Genomic DNA, 19,438 nt, shown 5'->3' on the forward strand with positions numbered 1-19,438 from the left:
ATTAAGCTTGTATGTCAAAAATATACACATGCAAATACATACTACTGATCATATTCATAATCACCGTTTTAATTCTACATCCAATGATTGCTTGGGATGCTTAATTAGTACATGCATGCAGAGTCTGATTAATTTCATTAGTTGGCCCCATTATCATTTCACAATTCACAAGTTTCCTTATCTAACTCCAACATAAAATTATTAGTAGTGATGTTTGGTAAGACGTCAATTTATTTTCTTGTCTACACGGCCAGTATTTGATTATGCAAGATTGAATGTGATAATATCTAGTGAAGGGAAAAGGTTCTTCTAAAAAATATTATGTCCAGAGTGTATAAATAAAAATATTATTTATAAATTTGTCATACAAAATTAATTATGCACGTTTCATCGGCTCGTTATGTTAATTGGCAACTTCTTTGACAAATCTTTCATGCAAAATAACTTTTAGCTTGTCTTTTAAGAGGTAATGCCAAGTTTCGGTGAACTATCTTGTTCAAAATTTGGAGCTAATAATAACCAAATTAAGCTTAGGGTTATGAAGGACCCATGTATGATCTCGTAGGTAGAGGCACGTCATTTTCTTGAAGTATAAGTAGTAAAATAAAGCACTCAAGTAACTAGTCGATAGCCATTATCACAATATTTAGTCAAAATAGTAAAAAGGAATCGGGGCATGATCCACATTTTTACTCATAGAGTCACTATTTCTCCACTTTCATAGTGGTTGGACATCATGCTTGCTTCACGCTTATGCCAAAATAAGGCAAATAAATCACTTAGAGAATTAACTTCAACTTCAAAATCACTTAAGCTTTGTTTACGAGTTTGGAGGGGAAGAGAGGTGAAGACTTAGGAAAAAAGGAATGATAAGTGGAAGAAATAGAGAAAAATGGAAGGGGAGGACGGGTTAACTTTTCTTTATAATACTAAACCCTCCTCATTTGTGGAACTAAAAAATTGTATTGGAGGAGGGTTTGAAGGGTTTATAAGAATTTTTCAAAGTTAATCAAGGTTGTTGTAAAATTAAAAATATAGTAATCATATGCATTAATTTATCATTCTCTAAAAAACTACTCTTTTAAAAAATTTGAAAAATTGTAAGTTAGTGTGTGTTTAATTTCACATTTGTGATAATCATGGTGACACTCCAGGTGAGGTGCAAGCATGGCGGGAGGTTAACTTATGGGATATTATTGATAGAACTCTCCGTCAAAATTATAACATGGATGCTTTGATATTTTCCCTTCTCGACCAACTGCCTTCTACACAAAAAGAGTTATTTGTGACGATCATATGGAGCTTGTGGAAGCGTAGGAATTTAAAATTGTGGCAACAGCAAAATGAAACATGTATGCAGGTTCGACACCTCTTAGATGATTATAGAACCGCCCAAGAAGTCAGATCGCATAAAGCTAATGACAATCATGCTCAGCCGAACAGTGTTATTCATGGTCATGTCATTGAGTGGACGAAGCCGGCATATGGTAGGTACAAATGTAATATTGACGCCTCTTTCTCTGACTCTCTGAATATGGTAGGTACTGGCATATGTATCCGTGATGATCAGGGTGAGTTTGTCATGGCTAAGACGGAATGTTTCTCTCCTCTTTGTGATGTTGATGTCGGCGAGGTTGTTGGACTTCACACATCGCTACAATGGGTAGCTGATCTTCATTATGACCATGTTGATTTTGTTTTGGATTCCAAGTCTGTTGTTGAACGTTTTAATTCAAACCTAGTTAATAGTAGTGAACTAGGTTGTATTATTCAGGCTTGTAATTTCCAGAACTCTCATGTCGAGTTCAATAGGAGGCAAGTCAATGGGGTCGCTCATGAATTAGCTAGGGTGGCCCCATCTCATGCTAGCTCCCACGTTTATGATGATGTACCGTCATGTATCCGAGATTTGATAGCTAATGAAAAGCAATGAATTTCTTCCCTCAAAAAAGATAATCATGGTGACACTGTTTTTTTAACTGCATGATTATGGCACACTGTGGTTTTGCAAAATTATAGATACAACTTTTAAAAAATCACGATGATTTACCGTGATTTTGATTAACTCGTCGTGATATCAAATGCGTTTAGAGTTTCTCTAACGTGTGTTTTACTTATAACAATGAGTTTCATGTTAACCCACTTGGGTTGGCCTAGTGGTAATGGCTTGGAACTTGGGAGTGTGCTCCTCCTCAAGGTCTCAGGTTCAATTCTCTCTGATGCCAATTTGAGGGGGTATTTGAGGGGGTTAGTTTAGGTTCTTCAAAAAAAAAAAAAAACAATGAGTTTCATGTTAACTATGCATGTTTTTGTTATTGGTTAAAGTAAAAGTGATCTTAATATAAGTAGTTTGGATATAACTAGAAAAAAAATCTATTTGAAAAAATTATGCATGTTAAAATATATCTTCATAAATATGGTAGAAAAGTTATAAACTCCATAAATTTTATTTTTCTCTATCTTCTAGAAAAAAATTCTTTAAAAATAATCAAGATAACTATTTTATTTTCAACGTAAAAATAATTTCTTTAAAAAAACATAAAAATAATTTCTTAACAACATATTTTTTAAAAAGAAACTTACATACAAACATAATTAAATCCTTTTTTTTATATAATCTAAAACAAATGGGCCATATGTGTCACATTTAAGAACAATATCTCTCATACAGAACATTGTCCTTGCGATAATCTTAATATTATTGTCTGAGATTAAAAAAAAAACTTATATATTAAAGCTTATTTTAGACCTCATTTACTATTTCTTTTGACAAATAAACACCATTTACTATTGATTTTTTTTAAGGGTTTACTATTGAAAATTATTGAGTGGTCTATGTTAATGTGACAAGATATATATGACCCATATCTACATTTTTCGCTACCAAGGATACTCCAAATTCTCCAATTGTATCTTGGAGCTCGAGCTACATAAGAAAATTGCGTTTTGTTCTTAATTTTATCACGAGATCCTTGGCGTCTTCTTCAAACCAAAATTTTATAATTGATTGCTTAAACCCTAAAAGTACTTTAATGCAACCCAAAATCTATATGATAGGTGGAATGATTATATTATCCCCTGTAGATTAATTAAACACAATAAATAGAAAATCTATACAGCCATATCAAGCAAACTCCAGTAGTACTATTTCCATCTTGTCCTCTCACAGGAGTTTGATGATGAACATAAGATATTATTTTTTTATAGATATTTCTCTTGAAAGCTAAGACATTTTAAGATTTTTATACAAAATCCTGAATTTCGCTTCGTCCCTACTCAAAGGTATATAGTGTGGCAATTGTGTATGAATTAATGAATGACATTTTGCACCTAACATATCAAAAAAAGAGTGCACAAATAGAAATGGTACAGTACTTTTTAGAATCAAATGGAGATGTTAGGCCGTAAACCATTTTTCATTCAAATAGTAAATTTGAGACCATACCGATGAAAGTGATCATTTCTTTCAATTTAAATGTTAAAGTTACGGGTGGGCAACTAATATTGAATTATAATTGTTTTTGTCAAAGTTGATACTCTTTCAAATCCCATAGAGTACTATGAAGAAAACAAGAAGCAGATAATTATTATAAATATTAGCATTAAGACGCATATTTACGTGTTTGTCTTTTCGTTTTTAATGCGATTAAACGTAGTTTATTTTATTGTAAATTTTTTAGAATACTCCACAATCAAATAGATATTTAACTTATATTGTTTCTATTGTAGTGTAATTGTTCTTATTATAATGGAATTTAACTAATATTTTTAATTAAAGATTTAAATAATATTATACAAAAGGAAAAATTGTAATTAGAATAGTTTAAATGAAAGGTATAATTGAAAGATAAAAAATCGATCAGTTCAAAATCTTGTATCCCCTTTATATTAGTATAGAATAGACAAAGAGTTGGTTTGAATTTTCTTCACCATAACAACTCTAATCTTTTGAGTGTATTGGAGAATTGAGTAGTTGTATGTTTATGAGACGGTTTACAATTTTCGGGTGCAAAAATTGGTTGAGAGGGGTTGTAGTTTTCTATGATGTGGCTAATTATTAGTGGTGTGTGTTAAAAGAGTGTGTCAAAGAGTGTGACCCTAACATTTCTCTTGTAAAAATTACATTATGTGATAGAATTTGTAATTTTTTTCCTTGTGAAAATTGAAAGTTGAGTATTAAAATATTATATATTGTGAGATTATTGTCGCAGGTATGAAGTGCCGAAACAAATTAGTTAAATTTGTGATTTGGTACCAAAAAAAAATTGTGATTTGTCTTTTTTTATTATTTGTGTGTTGTTTCTTCCGCTTATGTGGAAATTTTCTCTTTTTGGTTTCTTTTGAAGGACAATTCTACCATGTATAAGTGATGCAAGTCTTTTATCATGCACAAATTAGTTTTCACTGTTAGATCAAATGGATATAATTAGACTTGTAAATCCAATAGTCAAAATACACACTTATCCATGGTGCAAGATTCTTTTCCTTACACGTATTAGAAAAAAACTCATGTGAATATGCATGGTATAAAGTGACTTAGGAATACAAACATTGCTTCAAATTATCCTACATTGCTTCTCATTATTGAGTGATATACATGCAAGATATACTGGATGCTGACCCCTGATCAATTTAGGCATGTGCAGACTGCAAATTGCAATTATACTGCATGGGAGCAATATACAACTCTTTTTGTGGCTCAACCACTAGCAGGTTGGCCCTATGATCACAAATTACTTAGCTTGGTAAAAGAACATGCTGAATTGCCTTGGATTAGTTTAATTAGAACTACTAATTCTAAAGGTTTGGCCTATAGCAACGTTGTCACATTACATAAAATTAGAATCTGTGACTAGCAGAATAATGGTATCTTGACCTTTAATCAAACATTGTATATAAAAAAATTAGACACCAAATGACATGATGGGTCATTTAATTTTGTTTTGCATTAGTATTAGCATCTTATTTGTCTCATGTCAAAGTTAAAAAAAAAAATCACCTTGATCATCTTTACTCCTCAAATTACCCTAACTGCCCCATATATATATATATATATATATATATATATATATATATATATATATAAATCATCGATATTGATTGGAATGGTCAATATTTTAGCACTTTTGTTTGGGATTGTCATGACATGGAAAACTTTTATCTTTTGCTTTTAAGCCATGGCTTTGCCTATTACCTTTGGGACCTTCTATTCATTACCTGTCTCGTGAACCTTGCTTTGTTTTGTCCCTCAAAGTTGAAACTATTAGAATTACTACTAAGGTGGACCACTTTCATAAGTTATTCACCGTATATCAGTATTCAAAACTAAGGGTGTTCGTTGTGCAGTTTGGTTCGGTTTTGAATCTAAAAGTCATCCGAACCGCAAGATAAAAAATATGTGATTTGGTTTGGTTCGGATGACTTTTAAAATAAAATCCAATCCAAACTAAACCAAACCAAACTAATGCGGTTTGGGCGGTTTTTATTGATATAATACAATTTTTTGTTTTCAATATTAAAACAAGTTAATAAACTAAAGCACATCATATTTTCAGCAATGTTTTCAACAAAGTTTTAAATTTCATCGAAAATTAAAATTTCATTTTCATTTAACCATATTCTCAACAACATAAACCAAATTAAAAACGTGTGCAAAAAATAATCTTATTATGTAAGAAATGCAAATACTAAGATTTTATTATTCTCTAAAAGTTCAAGTAACAGAAATATTTTTGAAATAAAAAGTAAAGAAGAGACTTAACAGGAGAAAAAAATATGTCATTTTATAAAAAAAATTATTGAGTTTAGTTTCTATAAATATTGGTCTAGACAACATATGTTTAATTAATGTTTTTCTTATGTTGCGGTTTGGTTTGGTTTGATTGGTAAAATAAAAACCGCAAACCGAACCAAACCATGCAGTTGAGTAAGAAAATAATCCGAATACATCCGAACCAAATGCGGTTTTTTGCGGTTTCGGTTTGGATTGGTTCGGTTTGCAGTTTTTTATTGGATTGGTTCGGTTTTGAACATCCCTATTCAAAACTATCAGAAATTTCAACGTTCAACAATACTATTGAGAAATAAAAATTCATAGCTTTTTTAATCTTTACAACTAAGACAATGATTTAATTGATGTCGTTTAAAATGAGTTACATTTTTTTTATTACTTTAATCAAACTGGTATTAATTAAGCCACTATTTCAATCAAAAAATGAAGATGATCATTACCATATATTGCCAAGAGACGGCGTCGTTTTGGAGTTTTAAACAATTTTTAAGTATTAGCTTAAGGTTGATCACTTATGAAGCAATTCATATTAAAGTTACTCTATAATTAAATGAAATTTGTCAAAGTTAATTGCAAGTTGGTTAAAATTAGTAAGATAAGATTAATATAAGTTTAGGTAGGATTACATTATAAGTGTATCTTAACATGGTATTAAAGTCATGATTTCATGAGATCTTAAAAGTATTTTCGTTTCTTTTTCTTTGTTTCATTTTTTAGAGAAAAATATTGTTTAACATCTATGAAATCATTTGTTGGATTAATTAATTATTTAATTAATTAAATATGAATTGACAATAATAAATTATTATGAATTATTATTAAATTATGACTATTGTTATTAAACACTAATTAATTGACGAGTAGTTTGCTTTAACAATGTTTATGTATTTTTATGTTGAACCATTTTGTTAAGTTCAATGAAAGGTCTCTCCCGTGAGAGCACGTTTGGTGTGCATGATATGATAGAGACATAATGTGATTAAAAAAGGATAATAATAGAATATGATAGTGACATGATATACACTTATTCCATCTTTATCAATTTTCACTGATATAAGCATATTAGTTTTAGAAAATGGACCACAATTGAATAAAAAAGATGATAACATTATTTTATTCTATCATATATGTTTGGTGTACACTCTTACTAACATGGTAAAAAATTAACAACTGCATCATATTGATTGGAATTTGAATACAAATAAACTAAATCCGATGTGTGATATAATTGAATACTCCATGTGCTTTAACGGGAAAAATAATATTGTGGTGAAACTAATATAATTGATATCGATTTTGAAACAAGAAGCAATTTCCTCCATGTGATAACGTTGAAACTGCTATCGATTGGGAAGATAATTGATATCGATAGGATATAATTGAATCAGCTGATCGAAGAACCGGAATATAACAAGAAGCGGTGGAATTGGAATATAATTGATATCAATTGGGAAAATAATCGATTTTTTTTTTTTGTTGAAAAAAGAACAAAAACTAGAAGCAATGGAAGTCCAAGGACGTCTTGTCAAGAATAGAGGATATGCGCTTTTGATAGCTATGCTATCAGGTTGCCAACTCACCAAAAACTAGGGATAAAAGTAATAAAGAATGAGTAGGATATAGTTAGAAATAAGTTCCAGTTATCATTTTTTATTGGTGCACCAAACAACATATTAAATCGATAGTTTTATCATATCTTCTTCAAAAAAAAAAAAAAAAAAAAAAAGTTTTATCATATCTTGTCTTTCTATCTTGTACACCGAACAGATCCTAAAGGTTAAATTTGACAATTAACAATAAAGAGAAACCGAGTTGGGTAATGATGGAAGTCATTCTCTCATACTTGCTCTCCTCGGCTATCCTAAGGTACAAAGTTTCTTAATCCATTTTGATTAGAAGTTTATCTTGCGGCTAAGATATCATTGCAAAATATTATTTGGTGGAATAATTTTATTCATGATAGTGCCACCCCTTTGGCTTTTATTGGACTCTTCGTTATTATACATTTACAACTCACAAAAAGTGTAAGAAAAGAAAGCAACTTTCTCAGAATTAGTTATGTGATTCATTTCCCACTACTAAGTAATTTCTATTCAAAAGGTCGTTGCTTCCTCAAGGCATCTAACAAAGGGCTTTCACATGGTGGGGGTGTGTGTGACCATGTCATTTCCATTCCATGGCCATTGAAAGCTACCCCATTTTAATTTTTGTCACATAATTAAAGCTACGTCCTTATTAAGATGTGGTCCATCTGAAATTTATATGGTTTTGGGCACCAATTCAATGACCTGACTATGTTTTGATCTTGTTTTCCATTAACTAAAAAAGTGTTCTAGTTAATAACAGTTTGATTTGGAGTCTGCCAGTTGGTAGCATTAAAATGACAGGAAATATATATGAATATTATTCTTCATATCTACTCCTCTCTTTTATGGAAACAATGCAGTAGAAGCAATTTCAGGAATGAGATGAATTATGATATATGAAATGTGAATTGAGATAGAAACATAAAGTCAAGCAGTTACAATATTATCCATAATTTACTTTGAGTGATTTTAAAATCTAAAATTTACTATTCTTAGAATTCATTGCAAATTATTGGTATGACCAACCTCCAAAGTGTTACTTAATTATTTACATATAATGTAGTATACTATTCTAAAAAAAAAAAAAAAAAATGTAGTATATGCTATAGACGTAAAGAAGCTGGTTACCCTAAAGAATAATAAATTGATACGTACGAACGATTGCAATGTGATACTAAATGAGTGAATTTTCTTTTAATAACCGTGTATGAAAACTAAACTCTAAATAGAAAAGTTGGTTAGTTTAATTTGATTTGAAATTGTACTCTTTCCGTTATTTGTCACGTTTAAATTATAAACTGTTGGTATGAAGAAAATGATTAGATTGATAATAAATTTAGCAGGTTTATTATCCAGGGTCCACAAATTGGAAAAAGAGAGAAGCTACTAAGTTTTTATTATGACTAACGACGGGGGTTATGAGCCTGAAATCTTTGAAAGTATGAACATACCATTAATATTTTAGTTTATCATCACTAACTATTAGTTAAGACTTCAAATCCAATTTTATGACTTGATTAACCTCTCCAAGTCTCTATCCACACAAGCGTGGACAGTGATTAAATTTGAGATGAAGAAGCTCGAGAGGATTCAGTTTGTCAGACATGATTTAGTATCACTTTAACTAAACTAAATTTTTAATTATACAAAGTAACTAAAAAAGTTTATCAAACTAAAGCCCCAACCAACTACTCCAAGGAAGTTAATGCAATCTATGGTTTCTGCTATGGAAAAAAAAAAGTAACAGTTAATTAATAATTTATTCTCTCAAATAATTGTTAGTATAGTTTTATAATGCATGCCTTGCTTCTACCTCACTTTTTTACATCCTTTTCTGTCCTATGTTGAAGTATTCATTTTTTTATTTAATTTCCCATATGCATAATGCATATATGTACAAAACAAATCTTCCAGAATGTTTAAATGAGATGATAAAAGATCTCTTTTAATTTAATCAAAGATCTTATGTTCGAAATCAGTCATAGAAATGTAGCAGTGTCAAATTTATTGAGAGAAATACATTAGAGTTTTGTATAGTTTACTAGATTAATATTTATAGTTGCGCGCAGAAATATACTCGATTAAAAAGAAAATAGAATCAACACTTTCCATCCAAAATTCCAAATAAACACCACCTAATAAATCCTTATCTCTCTTGGCCTCTATTGTTGTTTGGCCTCTATTGTTGTTTCCCTTCAAGACACACCTCACATGATTCAGTCATCTTTTTTAAATGACACCCAACTTCCTTAACAGTCTCTCACTTGCACTTTTCACAATCTGTAATGACACTATTGCACTAACAAACAACCAAAAACATCATAAATCCAAAGGGCGATTCAGTAAATACCTATACTAGAGTCCAACCTTGTATGACTGTATCAACTGTAATCTAAGATAAGCTTATAGATCTGCAAAAACAACCTCTCTCTCCATTTTCTTCGTTAAATCGTTATTCAGATTCTTACAATAACCGAATCCAACCTTTTTCGCCGGAAAGTTTATTTATTTCGCCGGAAAGTTCGTTTTTTCGCCGGAAATGGATGTTTTCAGCATCAACTGAGAATAGAAATGGGTGATGAAGAGTTAACCGGAGAATCTCAACTGGCCGGAGTACCCACCGGAGCTTACCGACTCCGGCGAGCTTTGGAGCTCATTTGTTCGTTACTTTCTCTTACGCTCTCGATCAGGGTCTTCGCCGGAAAATGGCAACTTATTCGTAACAAGCTTGAAGAGCTTCATTCGGGTTTAATCGCCGCCGAGAATAGTGATTCCGGCGAGAATCCGTCGCTTTCGAGGTTGGTAACTTCAATAGTAGCGACGGTGAAGGAGTGTCACGATCTGGGTCAGCGTTGCGTTGATTTCTCGTATAGTGGGAAGCTTTTGATGCAAAGTGATTTGGACGTAGCGTTTGCGAAACTGGATGGTTTAGCTAAGAAGCTTTCGGAGATTTATAGAACGGGGATTTTGACAAATGGGTTTGCGCTTGTTGTTTCAAAACCGTGTCTTGGTGCTTGTAAAGAGGATATGAGGTTCTATGTGAGAGATATTTTGACGAGAATGAAGATTGGTGATTTGGGTATGAAGAAACAAGCTTTGAGGAATCTTCTTGAGGTTGTTGTTGAGGATGAGAAGTATGTTAAGGTTATTGTTGTTGATGTGAGTGATGTAGTTCATGTTCTTGTTGGGTTTTTGGGTTCTAATGAGGTGGAAATTCAAGAAGAGAGTGCTAAGGTTGTTTGTGTTGTTGCTGGTTTTGATTCATATAAAGGGGTTTTGATTAGTGCCGGTGTTATCGCACCTTTGATCCGGGTTTTGGATTGTGGGAGTGAGTTGGGGAAAGTTGCGGCTGCAAGGTGTTTGATGAAATTGACGGAGAATTCGGATAATGCTTGGGCTGTTTCGGCTCATGGTGGTGTCACGGCGTTGTTGAATATTTGTGGGAATGATGAATGTAAAGGGGATTTGGTTGGTCCTGCTTGTGGGGTGTTGAGAAATCTTGTTGGTGTTGAGGAGGTTAAGAGGTTTATGGTTGAGGAGGATGCTGTGTCGACGTTTATCAGGCTTGTGAAATCGAAAGAGGAAGCAATTCAGGTGAACTCAATTGGGTTCATTCAGAATATTGCCTTTGGAGATGAGTTGGTTAGGCAAATGGTGATTAGAGAAGGTGGAATCCGTGCTTTGTTACGTGTTTTAGATCCGAAATGGTCATATTCTTCGAAAACAAAGGAAATAGCAATGAGGGCTATTGAAAGTTTGTGTTTTATTTCATCTAGCTCTGTAAGTATTTTAATGAGTTATGGTTTTGTGGATCAGTTGCTATATTATGTTCGAAATGGTGAAGTTTCCATTCAAGAATTGGCTTTGAAAGTGGCATTTAGATTATCTGGAACATCCGAAGAAGCTAAGAAAGCAATGGGAGATGCCGGTTTTATGGCAGAATTTATCAAATTTCTGAATGCAAAATCATTTGAAGTTCGCGAAATGGCAGCCGAGGCACTCTCTGGTATGGTCATGGTACCTAGAAATAGAAAGAGGTTTGTTCAAGATGATCATAACATAGCCCTGCTTCTGCAATTACTTGATCCAGAAGAGGGAAATTCAGGTAACAAAAAGTTCTTAATCTCTATCTTAATGTCATTGACAAGTTGCAATAGTGCAAGGAAAAAGATTGTTAGCTCTGGTTATGCCAAAAACATAGACAAACTAGCAGATGCTGAAGTATCTTGTGATGCTAAAAAACTTGTCAAGAAATTATCCACAAACAGATTCCGCAGTATGTTGAATGGAATCTGGCACTCATGAATGTAATTCATCAATTATTTTTCTCTTTTTTTTTTTTGACTGTATATTTACTTTAGTGTCTTACAAGTTTTGCTAATTTGTTTATCCCCATTCAATATGCTTTCTGTTTAATTTCATTGGCCATGTTGCCTATGATAACAGTAGCACACACCATTATGTTGATTGTAATCAGAGTTAGTGATGATGATACCATAAAAGCTTTGTTGTAGATTTTCATGAAGATACTCTCTGCCATTGCTGTGAGACTATTAGCTATGGTAGATTGTACCTAAGAAGGAAACAATTATAATATATTATACCAAAAGAAACAAAAAAAGAAAAGAACTTAATTACTAGTTACAGTTATTTTTCTACCTACCTAACTCATTTTTGTTTGGAAGTGTTGCAACAATATTTTATAGTGTATGCATTTGTAAATAGTGTGTGGTACCACATGGGGGAAGACATACATCTATATCAATACTTGGTAAGCATGTGAGTGGTGTCAATATTGCTTTTCTATATCCAGCATTTTATATTACAAAGCAGATAGTGATAGATGAAGTTTCCATCTGTATTGTTTTTGTCTCTTTGTAAAGTTTTTATAGCTACGTCCTAGCTGTTCATTCATCAAGATTGTAAACATGACGTTTGTCCACATGCCTGTTGCTCGTGAACTTTTTAAGATAAGAGCACGGAATGATCATTAATCATACATCATTATATAATTTACATTACCCTTGTGTTTGTTTTCTCTGGTTTTTTTAAGTACTTTGCTTAAAATAATCTGTGGCGTGAATTGTGAAAGTACAAGTTCCTAAATATGGGAAATCAATTTTCTTGGTTGTGTGAGTGTGATGATGTCAAGGTATTGGCTCTCGTGTGTTCAAGTTGCGTGTATGCAACCAATGCTATGTGAAAGCAGAATGGGAAACATGTGAATATTCAAATCAATTAGGCTGTTCTAGCTTTCTAGGGGAGATTTTTACTAGCTGGGGCATGGAAATGGAATGCTCGGGAAACTCGTGTCATGAAACAGTTTCCAAGTTTCCCAAGTCAATGAAGTCTTGAGATATGCTCATACTCATGCTCATTGTTCAACCAATGTTCTGAGAACTGGACTTGAACTAGTTACACATTGAGTTATGATTCAATTTATTCAACCATAATTCAGCTCAACCTGATTTGGTTTGGTTCTGCAGGAGTGAACCAGGCCGGTTTTCGGTTCAAATATCTTTAGGTAAATGACTTCCTTTGAAAACCATAACAATTGAGCACATAGAAAAAAGTCTTCGGTTGCACCAAGCCACCAAACATAGTTAAAAAAGTTAAAATGCTAACCACACAAATAGTTTTTGAAAGAGACTACACAAATAGTTAAAAAAAGTTAATTAATTTTTATTAAATTCATACACGCTACTTTCTTTTTTATAATTTACAAGATTTTTCTACCAAATTTTTCTAAAAAATTGATAGGCATAAATATAAATTATATTCCCCTATTTTGGCAAGAATGCAATTTGATCCCCCTATTTTTAATTCTCCATTTCAGAATTTTGGACCAACCCATAATTTTGATAATCCAATTTGATACAGAAAATTGCTTTTCTAACATCCAAAACTTCCTAACATCAAATGAAAAATACTTAAATTCCCCTAGTGGTAGTTAACTACAACTAATTTATAACTAGAAAACCGGCGGTAGTTAACTACCGCTAGGTTTTTTTAGTCATTTCCATATGTTTCTAAGAAACATTGGAAGTCAAAAAAGCAAGCTTCTTTGATACATGAAAGTATTGTAGGTGATTTGACATGAATATGAATGGTCCAACCGTTGAGAGTCTTAAAATATAAGGTGTGAAAATGAATCGTGACCAAACATGCAAGGTCAAAAGTAGATGAAAAATTGAAATGATTCAAACGACTTGGAGTGAACAATTTATTGTTACGTCATCAAACTTGATATCAAAATCATGGGTTGGTCAAAGTTTTAAAAATTGATGACAAAAATTGCACAATTAAAAATAGGATGATTGATATCGCGGTTTTGTTAAAATAAAGGGGCTAAAACTACATTTAAATATTTTTTTATGTTAATAAAGTTATAAAATGTGGTGTCCATAAATTATTTTAAAATTCTGTCATTTTATTATGGTTTTTTTTTTACAGTACTATTTTATTATGAGTTGAGTGGAATTCTTTTGGTAATTTATTAGTGGAATGGAATTTGAATAAGAATGCAAATTTTATGTATTTTTTTTTTTTTAAAAAGAGATTGTAACATTGTTGTATTTATAAAGTAAAACTATCAAAGGGAAAGAGCCAAGATAGTGATTCTATTTTGTTAGTGGAATTATGCCTTGAAACCAAATTATCAATACAACAAGATAACACAAAAAAAAAAGCACACAAACAGTATACTAGAAAACAAAACCAGAAATTGAACAAAAACAAAAAACAATGAGAATGTTAGATTCCCATCCTTTAAACATGTGAATAACAATAGAATAAATCATGTGCAAATAACATTTCTGGGAATATAACATTCATGGGAAGAAATTTTCAAAACATAAAACAAACATGAGAATGTTGCATTTCTAAATTTCCAGAAATCATATTACAAACCTTGAAACAAACACACTTTAATTTTTATAGATGAAAAGATAAACTATTTTTTCAATTAAGATCATTTTAAAAATATTGTTTGACACAACTTCCTATGTTAAGAAGAAGGGAAGAAAAAAATAAGCCTGGACAAACACACTCTTAAACTATATAACATGAGTATTATGATAAAAAAAAAAAAAGGAAGAATGTTTAACTACAAGGGATGTATTAAAAAGTGTGGGTGCGTATAGTAACTCTCTCGTTTCAGGCTTTGACCCAATAAATATAAACTTCGGTCCACTAGTGCAATATGAAACCTTTGGCATTTGCTCTTTAGCACCTAAAAAAAGACAGAAGAACAATACTCAATTGTCATGCATGCACTTTTTAATTCAGTTAAATGAATTTTAAATCAATTTAAATGATTTAAAAAAGGGTTTGAACGGCAATTAACTATTGTTCGACGTGTTTTAGGTGCTTGTGAGTAATCGCTAACCGCCTAAACAACAAACCACAAAAACCACTACAGACAATACTATAGACTTTTTCTAGGTTCCAAAATAATTTTTATTAGTGCTTTCTATTCAGTTTGAGCTTTGAGGTACATTTATTTAAAAAAATATATACTTTGAGGTATGGAATAAAATTAACTTTTTATCTGATTTTGAGTTTTTTTTATTAAGTAGTGTATTAGTTATTCTGGGATTCAAATCAAAACCCTACATACTAAATGTACCTGTCAACACCCAATCCAATCTAGTTATCATGAGTGGTGGAAACATCCAATCCATTGTATGAGTGCCCACTTGTAATTCTCATTTGTCTGTTTTGTTTGGTGCCCTTGTTTGTTAGCACCTTTTTTGTGTAAATACTCTTGGGTGGCTCTCCCTTTACACACCTTGTGCGGAGTGACCCATTGTTGTTTATAATATATCATTTTAGTTTGTTCAAAAAAAATAATGTACCTGTCAACTGAACTATGTTATGAACTTTTTCTTTACTCCATCATAAAAACAGTTAAACGATATAATAAACTTATTTTCGCTAAATTTTATTTCTCTGTGTTACCCACTATTTTCTATTTCCTACAATAATCAATATCACTTTTTTTTTTTTACAAAGAATCAATATCACTCGATTATAGTCTTTTACAAGTCAAGTGATAGTGGCAAGAATACATGGATGCTACTAAAATTCATGCGTCATATTTTGGCTTTAAATTTTAAGTGTTCTTTAAGTTGAGTACATCCATCTGTACCAAAAAAAAAAAAAAAAAAGATTAGTACTTCCATATTTATTTTGTCACATTTGAGTTTGCCTACTCATACTCAAAACTCCATCAATTATCTGATGATATCATGACTATGGTTTTATTTTATTTTAAAAATAATGTCCATAGATTTTTCCATCGTGTTGAAACTGGACTTTCTCGTGAAGCTGGCAGGGGTCCCTATGATGTCGCCTAATCTGATGATACAGGCTTACGGGCCACATTATCATATTCACATTGGACCATCACACGACATATAGCACCATACCCCCGTCCTAAAGAGGAAGGGTTCCACTAGAGTTTAGAGAAATATCTCGCCTAAATACAGACGCATCTCGCTTAAAGGCGGTTAATGGAGAAGTGGGAAGTTAGCACGAAGGAAAACCGACAGTTAAGGAAGAGGGGGGTTCTCACTTCTCAGTATAAAAGGACCCGAAACAAGAGAGAAGGGGATCGCTTTGACCAAAAACACCAAGAACGCTGAAAACTCGATCACCCTTTCTGAAACAATACCAGCAGTGGTATAAACGATCGTACTTGTAAATACACACACTTATGTCAAGCATTGTGCATAACCTATTTTTATCCTTAATCAGAATGTTGTATTAGGTTTCTTATTTGTAGGAGAATGAGGAAAAATAAGATTTAACTATCTAAGATTTTATTTTATTCTCTTTTTTTTTTCTTCTCTTCTTTGATTATGTCATTATGAATTGTATCTGATGAGACAACTATTTTTATATCGTGGTTCGATTTCCGTTGTCCGCGTGAACACCTCTTGATGGATGATTTGTAAGCACATATGTGACTATGTATTGCATTTTAAGACCTACTCTGGTTCTTGTAAGCCGTTAGAGATCAATTCATCTAAATTTCTCATTGTAAAGGAAATAAAGTGGCCTAATTAAGTGGGAAAATATTATTCCTTTACTTTCTAGTTTCTTTATAACTCAACTATATATAAATCATGAATGTAATATCAACATGAAATGTGATTTGAATCCACTTTGAAAAAATAAGAGTATTTAAACATATTTAAACAATGTTTATTGTTAGTCATTTTGGTCCTCAAATGATGCATAAAATTACTTTTGTGATGTGTTTGTTATTTTACTACATTCAATGATTATAATGACACCGTCTCACATATTTAGAGGGGGTAAAATAATATGGTTTAATTATTTCCTCCGTTGATCAATGCCATTTTTATCAATATGTGCATGCAGCGATGCATGCGTGTTATACTTGATTACATATTCTTTTTATGAAAACTTGTTTATGTGTTTTCAAATTAAACATATTTTTTCCGTTTCGTAATATAATATCACTTGGTGATGTCTTCGATGCCAATTTTAGGTGGGTTAATTTATCTTCTTTAAAAGAAAGATGCTGCTTATTTGTCGTCAATTGAAGCTCACAGAGAAAGGAAAGAAAGAAAGAAAACAAAAGGGGTATTCACCTTACTCTCTGAAGGAAGGAAATAAGGCAACACACCATGCTTGATATTTTGCTTAGTCATTCGTATAAATCGTTAGTTAATAGATTTGTTTGTCTACTCATTGAGATAAGGATGTGAGATTTAATGTCAATGTATATGGTCTATGGTCTAGATAGTTTACGTCATTATAATTTGAAGTAGGATTTGATTTCATCCATTTTTATGGAAGTACTACCAATGTTTATCTATGCTAAAAAAAATGAAAACGTGTTTACGTGAAAGAGAGACAACACCACTCTCTACTTGCTGGTTTCATTAGTTTTATTGCCAATTTAATTTGAAAATGAATCATGCCCATACTCTTCAAAATTCTTGTTCTAGTTCTATTCTAATGTAAACCACCACCATCGTTTTGTGACTATTCATCCTTCATAAATGACCCGACTCTCTTTGCCACTTTGGTTTGTTAGTTATTTGTTTAGAAGTATACCGAGTTAAGTCAGAAGATGATGAACTTATAAATAGATAAAACATGTCATACCAGTCTTTTTTTTCTTTTTTTTTGAATAAATGTCATACCAGTCTTTAAAATGTCATAAGTTTAATACATGTGATATGTTAGCCTTGTTCTTTGAATTTTAAAATTAGGTCAAACTTATTTATTGAAAGTTTTTTTTCAAAGTCTAATAAGAACTAACTTATTTCCACTCTTACATGTGGGCTAGAAAAATCGAGTACGTTCTTTTGAAAAGAAAAAAAAATTATCTTTTTTTTGGGTGGTGCAAAAAGAAAAGTATATAATCTACTAAAGTGAGATAAATTCATAGTAAATGAAAAGTAATTGAAAAATTTAATCACTATAAAAAAATTAGTAATTCATAATCATTGAATCTTTCAATTCAATAATCATGTCTTTTAGATAATTAGCTTTTTGTGTTGGAAAGAAACAATCTATTTTTTTATCGTTTATTTATTGTTTTCTTTTGTGCTCTTTTATATTTGGTATATCTTTGGTTTTCCGAGTTAAACTTGATTTTAGAAATGTAAAATTGATTTTGATGTGTTTGTTATTCTTGAGTAAAATTAATTTTATCTTCATTAATGATTTTAACTTATGATTTGAGCTTTTATTTCTAGAATTTAATTTTATATTCAAATTCACTTTCAAATGAAAGCATATGTTCCAAATTGGGTTTGGGGTCCAATCCTAAGATTAAAAGTCCCAAAAAGTGTTCAATTCAGATATGAACCACCAAGGCTCATATAAAAGCGCCGAACATAAAAAAAGAACCCGCAACGAATTTGAACCTTCCAATCACAATTGAATGGTGATTCGAATAGTACGTTGTGTAAGGCGTAATTGCCTAACTAGTAACTACATCTCATTCACTTTGGAATACCAACCACCTATTCAAGAGGCAACTCCACATGAGAAAGGTACACAATTCATTCTCTAAAAATCTTCTCGATTCCTAAAACTCTTCCGTTGACTTAAATAAAAGTTTGAGTGTTTGCAAATACAACTCTTGATTTTTGATGGAAAAACAACCGGAATCCGTCACATTTTACTTGTTTAGTCATTTCCCCTAGACCCTGAAGTTATTTTACCTTTAACTCATTTTTATCCATCATCAATTGTACAAATTTTTATACACATTCATTAATTCACTAAAAATAATTTTTTGTGACAGCAAAACCAATCACATGCCTACCTAACATCACCTTGCAAGTGTGGAACTGGGAAGCTTCACCTTGCTTTTATTTTCAAATGCGATGCAATTGCAACAAGTTCAGATTGAAAAGCCTTGGTTCAACTAAAAAAAGAAGCCTAGTGGGTCCGTCCTGGGTTCCAATATGTGGAGTGGACCTAATAGACAGATTTATTCTTTCCTTTTCATGATGATGCTGCTGACGGAAGAAAAACACTGCTTTTGTGCTCTTCAGTTCACGGTTCACGCGGTTGTTGGGGGGAAAGGGATTTTTTGTTTTCAATTGGGGTGTGAGATTGCGAGAAAGGGAATGTTCAAATTTTATATTGTTTTTTATACATTTCTTATTTTTACAGAATACAAAATTTATTTTTGTTTATCCCCCCGAAAAAAATTATTTTGGTTTGTAGATATTTGCTAATTTCGATAAATATTTTTATTTATAGTTTAATTTATGTACATTAATTTAATTTTTTTACATATGCATCTTATAATGGGTAACACATTATTTAATAAATATGATAAATAATGTTGATGTTGTTAATTAAATGAAGTCACAACACATCATTATTATTTTTTTTTTGTTGAGAAAATCAGCTTATCGTGATGTATGGATAATTTTTGGTTGATTACAACCACAGATATAAATTACTTAGATACATAGATAAGAAATATACATAATTTAAAATAAAAAATCATTATCTTCTTTCTGCATTTTTCTATTTGTGTGGATGTGTTTAAATAATTTAGATT

The 19,438-nt window shown here is 31.5% G+C and overlaps 2 protein-coding genes across 2 annotated transcripts; both read left to right on the top strand.

Annotated features, from left to right (window-relative positions):
- Window positions 1–1,225: 1,225 nt before the first annotated feature.
- Window positions 1,226–1,933, top strand: LOC146932474 (uncharacterized). Its single transcript, XM_085707763.1, has one exon. It carries the CDS (start codon window positions 1,226–1,228, stop codon window positions 1,931–1,933), a length of 708 nt encoding a protein of 235 aa, XP_085563889.1.
- A 7,843-nt stretch (window positions 1,934–9,776) lies between these two features.
- Window positions 9,777–12,003, top strand: LOC146932475 (ARM repeat superfamily protein). Its single transcript, XM_085704154.1, has one exon. The coding sequence runs from the start codon at window positions 9,949–9,951 to the stop codon at window positions 11,680–11,682; it is 1,734 nt and encodes a 577-aa protein (XP_085560280.1). The 5' UTR covers window positions 9,777–9,948; the 3' UTR covers window positions 11,683–12,003.
- The last annotated feature ends 7,435 nt before the right edge of the window (window positions 12,004–19,438 follow it).

The sequence above is a fragment of the Medicago sativa genome, chromosome 4 (assembly GCF_051527215.1).
Source record: "Medicago sativa cultivar Bolivia chromosome 4, Bolivia_mono, whole genome shotgun sequence".
Taxonomy (NCBI): domain Eukaryota; kingdom Viridiplantae; phylum Streptophyta; class Magnoliopsida; order Fabales; family Fabaceae; genus Medicago; species Medicago sativa.

Excerpts from the sequence above, each read along its gene's own strand:
- LOC146932475 (XM_085704154.1), top strand. The coding sequence starts at position 9,949 with ATGGGTGATGAAGAGTTAACCGGAGAATCTCAACTGGCCGGAGTACCC.
- LOC146932474 (XM_085707763.1), top strand. The coding sequence starts at position 1,226 with ATGGATGCTTTGATATTTTCCCTTCTCGACCAACTGCCTTCTACACAA.